The sequence below is a fragment of the Drosophila navojoa genome, chromosome 5 (assembly GCF_054131105.1).
Source record: "Drosophila navojoa isolate 15081-1374.11 chromosome 5, UAZ_NAV_1.0, whole genome shotgun sequence".
NCBI lineage: Eukaryota > Metazoa > Arthropoda > Insecta > Diptera > Drosophilidae > Drosophila > Drosophila navojoa.
The window spans coordinates 11,903,797-11,918,060 of record NC_142893.1 but is presented as its reverse complement, the minus strand read 5'-3'; the positions used below and the strand labels follow the sequence as shown (position 1 = coordinate 11,918,060).

The window sequence follows — 14,264 nt, the reverse complement described above, 5'->3', positions numbered from 1 at the left end:
AGCGGATAGTTCTAATTCTTTTTTAACTTAAAAATAGTTCCCCTGAACTAGAGATCTACTGTTAAGTAAAATTTATTTTATACAAATTGCGAATTAGCTCACATTATATTTACTGATATATTTCAATAATATTAGCTATTTCTTCAATTGATTTTTGAAACCATTCGTATATAACATTTAAAATAAAATATTTTTAAATTATATTGTTATTGAAATTTTTCCAAATATGTTAGGCCGTTTTTCCAGCCGTTTCGTGGTTCATCAGCGGATTATTTGCGTTTTAAAATGATTTCTCAAATATTATAATTTATGATATCCAAGCTACGCAGGACTAATTTAAAGGCAACGCCTCTTTATCAGTCCTCGCAGCTGTCATCATTCCAATAACTGGTTGTAGTATTTATGTACAAAGACTCTAATGTTTCGCATTCAAAAGCGACTTCGAGCCGAAATAAAAAGACAGCAATGCGCAGTTGTCAAAATTTTATACTCACACGCACACACACACATACACAGACAATGCAACTATAAAATGTTAATCCTATTTTATTAAGTGCACGCAGGCATTTCGATTCAAAGGAACAACAACAACAACAACAACAAAGCTGACAACCCCTTGCTATGAGCCGCCAGAGCGTTCCATATGGCCAGCTGACTAACTGGATTCCACAGTCTGTCGCATAAATATATGTATGTACTCCATTATGAATCTATAGCTCAGCCAGGCATTGGCATTGAGAGAGAGAGAGAGAGAGACGCAATATATATATATATGTTTTTCCTATTAATTGGCCAGTCAGGGTTAGAAACTTTTAAGATCGTCAAATATACTACATACACATACATATATATATATATATATATGTGTGTGTGTGTGTATGTGTGGGGCTGGGAACTTGAAATGTGAATAAGAAATATGTATGTATGTATGTTTGTGTGACAAAAACATTCTGACATTGCAAATTCGCATGAAATTAAAAAACCTAAATCTCACAAGGCGTTTAGATTAGGACTTTATGCAATTTACAAAAATATTATATTCTTGTAATGTATAATGAATAAAAGTAAAATTAAATATATTTAGCTAAGTTGCAGTTACTTATTCCTGTTGACATTTGATCAAAACTGAGCAATAAAACAACCAAGAGTTTAGCTATTATATTTGAATTTCAATTGTCAAAATTAGTAGGATTAGAGCTTTAGTTTTTTTTTGTTTTTCCTATAAGAAATGCTTTTCTATTTTGCTATCTATATAGTACCTTGGATAAAGCTAGAATTGCAAGCTAATTCTACTTAAGAAAGCAATACGATCACAATCTCCATAAATCTATAAAGCTAGAATTCAAAGAGTCAAGACCAAAGATTTGATTTGACTAAAATTTAAAAAAAAAAAATATGTTCTCTATTAATTTGTATATTCATTTATATATATTTCATATTTTTAGGTGTATGAACATCATAAAAAGGAATGCGAATATAGCATATATCTAAATATAATTCTATCGATGAATGAGAGTGTAGAATCTCTTGTATTAATAATCAAATACCTGAGCTGCATATAAAAGATCTAAGCTAAATATTACACCGCAGTTTATTTGATAGTATGTATATGGATAGATAGATATGTATGTATATGGATAGATAGATATGTATGTATATATGGATACTAATATGTCATCGATACTTATATCGATACTTACATATATATATGATACTTTTCTGGACATCAAGCTAAGTCTTTCATATGCAGCTCTTTCATTTGGTATAATATAAAACATATACATATATATATATATCTATATAATACATATATATATATATCTATAATATAAAACACGTATATGTATATAATACATCTATAATTAACAACTAATGCCAAGTAAACAATTAGGCGCTAGATAGTAAAATTCTAGTTTACTTTTGCCTATAAATAATAAACAAATTGATATCAATTTAATATATATACTTCCCTATCTATTAGTATTTTCAACCTAATTGATTAATAGCTCCTGTCAGTTTGTCTATATATGCTTCTGCCTCTCTCTCTCTCTCTCTCTCTCTCTCTCTCTCTCTCTCTCTCTCTCTCGCTCTCTCTCTCTCTCTCTCTCGCTCTCTCTCTTACTCTCTTGCTGCTGACAAGTTGAGGGCGTTACCTGAGAGCGCTACCTGAGAAGCGTTGGCATCTGTGAGTGAATGGCTAGCTTGCAGATTTACGATCACATCAAGAACCGTTAGGGGGCAAATGGAATTTACAATTTTGGATTATTTGTGTCTAATTGCGATTGGCTTGTTGTCAATTGCTTTGCATGTTGCACACAAATAAATTAATGGGGCGCCGGGAATGGAGTTCGTGCCGCGCCATGGTGCAGCAGCAGCCCGCATATGCAACCAACTGGCGGCCACATGAAAAGTAAACAATTGGGAAAACAAATTTTCGTATTACCCCCGAATAAAAGAAACGAAAATGAAAACGAAAACGAAACGAAGCACAAATAAAATAACATAAAATAAATAAATGTGGCAACAGGAGCGGGTTAAGCGGCGATTCAATTGGCCAATTGCCACAGCAGCAGCAAGGGGCACGCGGGTGCCCGTAGAACCCATTAGATAGGGTGTCCCATATGTTTAGCGATTAATTCATTGCTTAATTGCTGCTTTTATCAAATACAAATGCCCATCTCAGCTGTGGGCTAGCCCAGGGGGAGGGGCGCGGGGCTACCGGCCGAGCGGGTTACAGCTTGACGCAAGTTTTAGTTGCGCCTTGAAAGAAATTTTCATTTCATAGTCGCTCATTGAAAATAATTAAAATTAATTAAGCCATTTTATATATCGCTCGCGCTGGCAGCTACTGCATTGGCTAACTGCCCCCGCCCTGCCGCCCCCCCGGCCGACGTATCTATAAATTTAAATCGGCTTTAATTGAGGCGACTTTTGGGTGACGAAGCACTGCGAAGACTTTGTGGAAATTGTCAGGAATTTTATTATGATTATTGCGCTGCTTCTACTTCATGCTCCACTGTCGTCGTCGTCGTCTTCTTCTTCTTCTTCTTCTTCCACCCCAATCTTGTTGTTTTGTAGTCTTTGCGCAATGTTTTAATTAATATTTAATTATGGGGGGCTTAAACTGACTGATTTGTTCAAGTTTTTCGAAAATATTTTAATGGAGCGCCCTAATCAAGCAATAAGCGAAAAAAACCAAAAGTAGAAATGAAATATAACACGTGCAATGATTGATTGGTTAAGTGTGTTTTCCAATACCCTGTAATTGGGAAAGTAGCATGGGTAATGATTTGACTAAATAAGCCCAGTTAAGTATGGGAAGATATGCAGAGTTTATAGAACATCTAGATTTGATTTGAGTAGAACAAAGAGTGGCGCCGGCTAAGCTGCTCTATATATACTAAGTCTAGTTCGGCCTCTACTGGAACTATTTAGTTATTAGTCTTTAGAATATATATGATGTAAAAAGAGCTTATTTTTAAGTTTCTTAAGTTTTCCCCATTTATCTTGGCTAGGATATTTCATAGTCAGGCATTGCCTTTACAGAATTTTGTTGCATTGAGCCATGGCTTAGTTGAGTACAAACAATACAGGCAAACAAAAAAAACTCAACTTGGCATTTGGTTCTTTGTTGTCTGAATCAAAGAAAAAGCGAAACACACACATGCATACCCACTCACACACACACACAGCCATGCACAGATTTAATGCATATAAAGGATGCCAATAGATAGCAATAGAGACGAGTGACTCACTCAGCAGAGCCTGTCGCACTTGAATGACTGCCGGACTGCCTGATTGATGGACTGATGGACACACTGACTGAGTGACTGACACGCATTGTCTCTGGCCAGGCTCACATTTCTTTACATTTTACATTTAACATTTAATTCGTTTTTCTCGCTCTCAAAAAGTTGTCGGAAAAACTACAATTTGAGTGATGGAACGAATTTGCATTCGACATTTTATGATAGAAGCGAGAAACCGAGAGAGAGCGCGCGAGAGAGTGAGTGGGAGAGAGAGAGAGTGTGTGTGTGTGTGCCACGAATATTTATCTAGCCTCTTAGTCTCAGCCAAGCAACTAATTCAGTTAATTACCGTACTAAAAAATAAGAAAAAACCATCAAATTACCTTCGAAATGAGAAATGTTTGAGGAGCGCGTTCTTATATCATCATCAAACGAAATTATTTCGAATTATGTCATTAAATAAACATTCTAAATTAAAATGTTTTCAGCTGGTGACAAATAGTTCTGTGTGCTTATTTAAACTTAATAATCGTTAAATCAAATATTTTTAAATTTGCTAGATTAACAATTTCAGTTTTTAGCTGCTGAATAAATAAGAAATTGTTTATTCAAGAATTTTTATAATATTTTTTTTGTTATAATTATTAAGTTTTTAATAGAAAAAAATGTTTGTTTTATATATATTTTCTTTTATGATTATTCAGATAAACTAAACATATTTTTTGGAATTTTTTTGTGAAGTAAAAAAATAATAAAATTGAAGATTTTCTTGAGATATTAATTTATTTATTTTATTTTATTTGTTTTTTTTTTTTTTTTTGCATAATGCATAAATCAATATGTCTATATATCGATTGATAGCTGACAAGGCAATATGCAGATAGATGTTTCTATTAGGGCAGAGCAATCCAATATCTGAAGACAAAGATGCCGAGATAAACATAGATTTACGATTCAATAGTTGAACTGAGCGGGCAATAATGATCTGTCGCTGCATACATTTGTCCGATATGAGATATACATATATACCTATACATATATGTATATATATATGTCAATTATAAAAATTTATTTTTAATATGCAATATCTATATGATATCCCTCTCTCTCTCTCTAGCTCTCTTGCTCTGTGTGATTTCTGACTACTTAATTTCCAAGTGCCATAAAAATGTGAATGCCTTTCGGAATGGAGAATTGAAAGCCCAGCGTATTTGGGCGTTGAAAAATAAGTTGGCTTATTTATTGTTCGCTGCTTATAAATATTTAAAAAGCCTGCAAATGAAATAAACAATTAGTTTATTTATTGACACACTCGCGCACACTCAGACTCCGATTCATTCTTCTTTTCTTTTCATTTCATTTCATTTCATTTTATAAATTAAAATATGATATACATTGACTTATAGCTATGCTATGTGGCCTAAAGTGCTCATGCTGAAAGCAATTTGCCTTTGGAGCCCTTTGCCCAGGAATATGAATCACAGTCCCAAGCTATATAGAGTTGTATAGCTAAATCAATACATCGATGTTTATGTTTATGGAATATTCAGCACAAATTTGTGGCATAACGTGAACTATTTGAAAATTCTAACAAGGTTTTGCGACACACGAGCTCCGTATTCGTGCAGTGTTTAAGCAAGCTATTGAGCATATATACAATTATCAAGATATATCCGTATAAATCTACAAAATATCATGACGTATATATGTCATGGTCTGAGTATTTTGAGCAACCTCTGAAGTCAGTTTCTTCACTTTTTATTGTTGTAATTCGCAAAGAGTTCAGACATTGGGTGTTATATGACATGAAACTATATATGACTCATAAATGGGTTAAATTATAAAGGAACATTACATGAGTTTATTGTTAAAAACGTTTTACATGTAATTCTAATAGGAAAACTATATATATGAAATAGATATATCTAATAGACCTAACTATATGCATAAGATATACTGCCAAAGGCTAGAGGACACAATAGCTATGGGTCATAGATATAGCAAATCTATACAAGATATATATAACATTTCTAGGCCAAACATTGCCCAGATGGATAATGTTTCAATTTCAAAGATTCCCATTCCCAATTTCGATTACCCAAACAATCTATCGCGTAAATGGCTCGTCTATTATGATCAAACTGTACTTTTAATTTCGTAGCGCTGCAGCAAACATATGTTAGATATGGCAATTAATAAATAAAATGCGTCTATTTCAAATCAAATTCGAATTCAAATAGAAATTCAAATTCCCATACGCGTCTCAGTGCCCCACCAGCACCGCCGGCATTTTGAGTGGTCGTTGATTTAAAACATACATTGCGGCCTTTAATTGTGGCGCATTTTTGTCGAATCCGTAGAAAGAGGCAGCAGCACCAGCCACATTTCGTTTCCTTTTAATGAAAACAAATTTGATCGAATGGCTAAGAGACAGCGCAAGAGCCATGGGGGCGAGGGGGGGGATTGGATTTAGAATACCTAAGAAACAAATCGAAGAACGAACAACTTGAAAGAGAAGCGCGCGAGCGCCCTGCACAAATGGGCATTATGGATTGGTTCTATAGAGATGTGTGTAGAGCCTCTATATGTACTTGTATACTCATCTGGTACTCGCTGAGGCTGAGGCTGTGGCTGAGGGGGGGCCTCACAGACGGAATTATGATTTGTGTAAATGTTGCCTGTGATTAAGCACTTTTAAGTGTAATTCGGTGATGTATGTAGCCTGTAGCATGTTGTTGTTGTTGTTGTTGTAGTTGTGATAGAGCACATATACTATAAATAGCAACGGCCAGAAGATGTTTGCCTAAACCATAACTAAAATCTTTATAGCTAAAGAGATATGTGAGTGTGTATTTGTGCATGAGCAGGGCTAGGTAGGATTGGGGCACTACTGGGGGTTTGGGGGTACTATATGCCTGTATGTGAGATCTTCACGATTGCGATTGCGACTGCGGCGGCTGTTTAAAGTCAATTTTTGAATAATTATGAATCGCTTTTCAGTCGTGCTGCTGTTGCTGCTGCTGCTGCTTCTTCCTCTTCTTCGTCTTTAGCTTCTTGTTCACATTTTGTTGTTGTTCTTCGCTAATTATAACAACATCATAATCATAATAATTTCTTATGAGTTGTATTTTGGCTAGCTCTTCGTCTGTTCTTAATGTGCCAAATATATTTCTATCTATTGAGCCAAAATTGCGAATATTTGTCCAACACACACACACACACACACACACATGCACAATATGCAAATGGTGCAGAGAGACTTTTGAAAAAGTAGAGAAAAAAAAACTATCCGAAATGAATTATTGAAATCGATTCGAAATGCGTTTGTAAACTAACCAAAATCAAATTAAGCGAATTTCCAAATGCAACTGCAAGTAATATGCACGCACACACACATACATACACATATATGTATAGCTTGTATATGTATCAGCACATACAGTTCTAAAAGTGTTTGGCTAAAAAATCATATATATTTATAGCCGATATATTGAATATTGAGGAGGTTAAACTAAAGTCTAAAATGAGAAATGCAAGAAGAGTGTGTGAAAATCAGAGAAAACTGCGAGAAAACGCAAAAGCATCTCTCTATATTACATTATAATAACTATAAGAAACATACGACAAGAATATATGCTTTCAAATACATTGAATCGTAAATACAGATTGGGAATAGTTAGGATCTTTGAAAAAACTTAGTTACAGCAATACTTGCTAGAGAACTACAATTAAATCTGTCTATAGAGAACATTAGTTATAGCTAAACATGCTAAAGAGTATAGCATGAATACTATAATAAAGCAAATATTATATTACGATATTACAAGAGCCATAGATTGACTTCAGGAAGTAGAGCTATAATTAATGTTCTCTAACATTCTAAATATAAATTACAATGAGTAATGCGTCCAGAAAAAAGCAAATACAAAACAAAGTACCTCAGATCAATACGAATGGAAATTACCTGGCAGTTTTGCTCAGTGTATTGATGCATAGTTTATACAGAAGGCGGAAGTTCTTTAGACGTCACTTGCACTTTATTAAAATGATCTCGAGCAGAAAATAAAGAGATGTGAAAATATGTGTATGCCTAAATCACGGCTCCTTATATAGTTTTGTGCTTAATCAAAATCGCCGGAAATCAAAATATAAAAATTAATATGCAGAGATTAAAGCGATTTATATGTGCGCCACGGCGTATGGGAGGGCGGGAATGCGTGCGACAGAGCCATAAAATTGTTTATAATATAGCACACATACACACACATTGTTACACGAAGACAGCTATACTAATGGCTGTATAATACATGGGTATATATCATATACTTTGGCTTGTTCAGTTAACACTTTGCTTTAATGACTAAGACTAAGGAGCGCCCCTCGTCTGCTCGAAGTAAAATATTTTTTTGTCAATAAAATAGAAATTAGCGACGCTGAATCACAAATTCTAGTCAGTCTCTGGCCGTACTATGTATGTATGTACATATGTATGTATATGTACTCTATAAATATAGATATTATTGTTGATTCTTATGCCCATATTTGAATGAATAGTTCGAGTTATTTACCATTTTGTATCGGCTTGGCTTGGCTTGGCTTATCCACGTTTATAATCCCAGCAAGAATTCAAAGGTTGAAATGTTTATTAGATTTATTTTAGATATGTATTTTATATTTCTTCACTTTTAGCACATATTCAAATGTTTGCACGTTGCAGCTGCTGCAATTTTTATTTGATTTCTTGTTGCTGTTGTTGCAGTTATTGTTGTTGTTTTTGTTATTGTTGTTATTATAGTTGTTTTATCACTTTGTTCAAATTGTCTGTCCGTTGCGCGCGTGCCGAATAATAAACAAATTAAGTTTAGCGCTAATTACAATTGCCGATATATGTGCATATATATTGTCAGCGTTATGTTTAATACACATCTACACATAAGTATACATATATATATATTTATATTTGTGTGTATTGATACTGTTGTATTGACTTGGATATATATCAATTATTATAGAGTATGCAACAATGTAGCCGAAGCCGGGTATGCCGCTGCGCGCGCTCGTGTTCGCACTGCTGCACGTTTAGTCAATGACTAAAGGGCGGGCAATTCAAAATTTTTTAAAATTCATCAATGCTGCTCGCAGCGACAGCGACGCCAGCGGCAGCGCCGACAGCAGCGTCGCGTCAACTCTAGCGTCGACAGCAGCAAACACACAACAAAAACCAAAAACTAATAAAATCAATTACAAACGCACACAAACACATTCATACACAAGAGCTGCCGAAGACGCCGACCGACAACAACGACGAACCGAAGGCAAAGAGCACGAACAAAAGCCGACAATGCGACGTGCTACACACGAAGTTCTCGTTCTCTGGAATCACAACAACAACCAGTACCAGCTCAGTAGCAGCGACGGCGACAGCGACAGCAAAGGAAACGGAGCATGGAACTAGAGCTGAGAGCGTGTCGCGCGCTCATGCTTCGTTTTAGTGTGTCGGTGTAGTTGCTACTGCAGCATAATTTGTTAAGCATTAACAAGATATATCGAATGCTATCGCTTATAAGTTTTGCGCTCATCTCTAAAGGGAATCTACGCTGTGCGCAAAGAGAACGTTTATAAATGTGTACTGCTCTTTGCTGCCTGTGCTCTCTCTTGGCCATTTGAATGTGGGCCAAAAGTAATGACAATAGCGGCGATTGTTTAGCTTGAATTTTAACGTACTTTGCAATGCCGCCGCTTGGACCATTGCCAACTTATGTCTAGCTAAGGCGCGTTCTCTCTTTCTTGCTCGGTCCCGCTCTCTTTTGGCATGCACACATACACTTGTATGGGTTATTGCGCTCTTGCAGACGCTGAGTTACGATGCCTGTGTGTGCGTACATGTGCTTGTGCTTATGAGTGGGTGTGCACATTGGTGTTGCTTGCCAAATGAGCCAAGCAAAACAAAAAGGCAAAAATACAGTATGTTTGTATGTGTGCATGTACATACACATGTACACTTTTACGCTTGTAGTGGGAATAAGAACAAGCGTTGCACCTCGCCCTGCGGCGCGCTATACACTCTTCTCACTCTATCTCTCTCTCTCGCTCCGGCACCCACAATCACAACCAAGCGAAATATGCAAACAATTTTTACATTTATGGCAAGGCAATGACGTTTGCTCTGCAGCTAAGAATTTTTGCACCGATCTCGTTTTACATTATTTACTTGTGGGAATAGATTTTTAAAATCACAGCTGCACAAATACATATGCAGACGTATATACATACATACATATATGTATATGTACGTATATTTAACAAATAGCATAAGTTTGAGCGTGCTAGAGTGCGGGCTTTGGCACCCCTAAGTAAGTAGCATTGAGTGCACTTTGTTTCATTATTCTCTATCCTAAAATATAATCGTTGCTATAAAGTGTCCTTTTTAATTCACACACACACAAACACACACACACACACACATTTCAATTGCTCTGCGTTGAGTAAGTAACCCTCATGATGTGAGCCAAGTTGCAGCCGTTATAGCTACAGCTATCCATAATTACACAAAAGTCTAACATATATCGCATATAAGCCGCAGCGCAGCGCATAAATCGCAATTAATCAAGTGCAAGCCAATGCGTTAACTCCCTGAGCACCCCTCTCCGCCATCAACGGTCCGTGCTATGTGAACAGCAACAGCAGCCGAAGCAACCCTCAACCCAATCCAACACAGTCCAACCAAATCCCATACCATTAAATCCCGCAATAAGAACAAGAAAAAGTTCAACTGCTGCTTTGAGCTGAACAACAATTACAAGGCATTCTCTCTCGCTCATTTATGCTGCATTGGCCATCGCACTCGCACTCGCACTCGCTCTGGCTCTCTCCCACTCTCACTCGCAAAATGAAAGCTACTAAAACTGTAATCATTATGCTTTATCGTAATAATCAGCAGCCGCAGCCTAGGCAAGTTTTGCCCAACAGCCAGCAGACGGCGCACACTTGTGCACAGCATACTCAGAAGCACTCACACACACACACACATACACAATCGTACATACATTGCGAGAAATATAAGTACTACATTCTAACATAACAAACAGGCAAACAAACAAAACTAAATTACAACAATTCCAAAAATTTATAATTGTGCTGCGCACACAGTTAGAAATCTCAAACTACCACCAGCAGTCGCAGCCACCCTTTCCACCAGTGCCAGCCAGCCACCTCCCCCCTCCACTTCTACTTCGACTTCCCCTTCCACTGCCTCCCTCCATTCCCCACAGTCTTGTTCATGCTCATTCTGAAGCTCTTATTCGGCCCTCAATCATCATCCTCATCATCATCCTTTTGGCTTGCCTTCTTGCCTTACGAATTCGCCATGCTCTCGCTCTCTCTCTCTCTCACACTCTCTCTCCTCCTCTGTTACTGCCATTGGACTGCGACGACGACGACGACGTCGTCACAACTAACACAAAAAAAAGGCAGTTAAGTTAAAATGTACTTAGAGTTTAAGCGTAACCCCGAAATCCCGACCGAACCCAAACGAGATTGTGTGTTTTAAGCGTTTTAGTTGCCCGCTTGCACACCCTACGGCAAGCGTCAGCGTCAGCGACTGCGACAGCAACAGCAACTGCGACTGCGACTGCGAAAGTCAGCGTCGACTTTGACGTCGCTGCGCACTGCCGCTGCTCAACTCTGGCAGCAACAACAACAACAACAACGAGCCAGCCAGCCAGTCAGTCAGTCAGTCAGTCAGCCATCTTGTGTGGCGTTATTAAATTTTATACAAATACTAAAAATGAAATCAAAATTTTCTTATTACAATGACTATTTTCTCTCGAACAGCTGTGCGCCCGAGCAGGGACCGACAATGAGTCCCGGGTCCGTTTCTGAGTTTGTCTTGCTGGTTGCGTTGCGTTGAGTTGGGTTCGGTTGGCCTGGGCTGGGTTGAGTTGGTTTGCCTTGGTTTGCTTTGCGTCGCTGTGGATGGGAAGAAGCTCTTGAGTCGTATGGCCCGGGCCACCCACTCATCCATCCGCCTGCCCGCCCGCCTGACTGACTGACTGAATGACTGTAAGTATGTTTGTCGAGTCGAATGAATTGTACTTATGCCATACTTATCGACTGCATTGTAAGGGATCCAAAGTTTTTTGGGTGTTGGCCCTAAAAATTGCCAGTTGCCCATTGTGGGCTATGTGTGTGTGTGTGTGTGGGGTGGAATGGGCCGGAGCTTGGCTAAAAGTCCTGCAAATATTTTGTGCATTTGCCAAAAGCTATTCATAATTTCAATGCAGCCGTAGCAAAATTGCCATAAATTCAATTATAAATTTTTTAATTGTTATACGTTCCTTGGTAGACTGAACACGTTTTACGAGTTCCTGCCACTTCCTGCTGCTGTTGGCTGTTGGCTGCTGTTGCTGCCAAACAACTAAATAAATGAATTTCCATTAAAATAGATTCTACCTGTTTTAGATAAGCAGCTCGCGCACACAATCTACTCGGATCCGCTGACTACCTGAGAGACATACTTAAAATTTAAATTAAACATCGCACGAAAAGGTCGTAGAAAAAAAACACACACACACACACACTTACACTCACACAGAGAACATACGAAATGCCTAAACAAATTCTGATAAGCGTTGTGCAGATAGGCGCACAGGACAAGTGATGAATAATACCAATCACGTACCCAGGCTAGCCCAGGCCAGACCGGGCCAGACCGGGCCACCTCCATCGACTGTCCGCAGCCTAATCAAAAGAGCATTGTAAACTAAGCCAAGACAAGACAAGACAACAGAAACGAATTCTAAAGGATCACCAGACCAGACCGAACCAGAGGAATTCGTCAAAATAGCTGCAACAAGACGAAGCATACGAAACTAATCAATCCACGTACATAGACTTACGGAATACCCTTTAGATTAGCGATGAAAGGTATTCAAACTGGAGATCGGTTTGCATATCATGCATTCCAAAATTTCAATAGTTTTACAAGTATATATCTATTCTATATGTATTTGGTGTAATTTCAAGCGAAATTGATTTTTAAGATCTGCACTACGTGACATTACGTTGTTTTCTAAAAATCTTCACAAATTAGTTTCATGTTTATTAATGCCATTTATATTTCTATACTTTCGACATTTGTTTTACTCAACAGTTAGGATTGTTAGATCATATAATTTACTGTTTTCTTAGTATTATCATCTACGTGACACAGGTAACGTGATGTATTTGGCATTACAAATGTACTTGAGATTAGTTTTTCATTTATTTATGTATTTGCTATAAATTACAAATAGGAAATTGCATGAAGCACGACTTTGATCAAATTTACTTATATTTGTTTATGATTCTACTAATATTTGATTATATTCTATTAAATCATTTATTTGGTTCAAGAAGGTAAATACATATTTCCCTTCCAGCTTTTTATTTGTGTATGCATAGATTTAGATTTATTTTTAAATTCTTTGCATTTCAATAGAGAACATCTGCTATTTACAGGGTATACAACGGCTTACTACTTTGTTCGGTCATATGGAAAATGCGTAATCTCACACCAACGCTGCAGACAAGAACAACAAATTAAGTGCCAATGCAATGCACACACACACACACACACACACACCCGCGCACACACAAACACACCTAGGTATACAAATATCAATCTATAAGGTCTATCTATGAACATGTTTCATGCGCATGCGCAAAGGCTGACAAGAAACGAAACTCGTATACTGCCGGACAATTAGTTCAGACAGGCTTCCATCTCGCTGCGATGTTGTGTTAAAAGGTCAGCGTTTGTGGCTAAGAGTATATGTACATGCGCTCTATGGCCAGGCCATGTCAGGGCTCGGCCTCGATCCCAGTCCCAGTCTCAGTCCCAATCCCGGCTCTGTTCTTTGATAGCGTTGATCTATTGTGTGTGCATTGCTTTTTACATTTTATACGCATACGTCTCTCCCTCTCTCTCTCTCTCTCTATCGTTTTTCTACATTTCTTTTCTTTTTCATCGTTTTAGTGCCCAACGACTAGGTTCGTCAAAATGATTGATTTGTAGGTGATGAATTACAACAACAGCAGCGGCAGCAATACCAAGTCTAAGGCTGGCTTAGTTAAGAGCATATCTTTGCATCTGTGTGTGTTGGTGGTTGCCGGTGTGTGTGTGCTTGTGTGTGTGAAAGGTACAATATAGTGAGGATTAAATACGGAATTCCATTTAAAAATCTTTCATTGTTCGCTTATTGCTCTTTTTTTAGAATTTTAGGGGTGCAGCTTATGAGTTTGAATAGAGTTTCTACAGATAAACTGATATCGAAGCTGGAAAATTAATTATCATAGTAGAGAATGCAACAGCAGAGAGATGGACAGCATTCAAAGTCACAACTGAGTTTTTGAAGGGTGGATTTATTACCACTTAGTAGGTAGAGTACAGAAAACACCAAAAACACACACTCCTGTGACAAATCATATAGTATGAGGACTGTGTGAAAAAAAAGGACAACAAACAAGTCGAGACAA

At 37.5% G+C, this 14,264-nt stretch overlaps 1 protein-coding gene across 3 annotated transcripts in view; it reads right to left on the bottom strand.

Annotated features, from left to right (window-relative positions):
• apt (apontic) overlaps positions 1-14,264 on the bottom strand; it is a 44,554-nt gene that overhangs the window by 15,320 nt on the left and 14,970 nt on the right. The window contains exon 1 of one of the 3 annotated variants that reach the window (XM_018105227.3): positions 8,318-9,008. The exons of the other annotated variants lie outside the window; for them this stretch is intronic. Coding sequence (XP_017960716.1) covers positions 8,318-8,320 — 3 coding nt within the window. The 5' untranslated portion in view covers positions 8,321-9,008. Of the gene's footprint in view, positions 1-8,317; positions 9,009-14,264 lie in introns of those variants that run through there. 3 annotated transcript variants of the gene reach the window in all.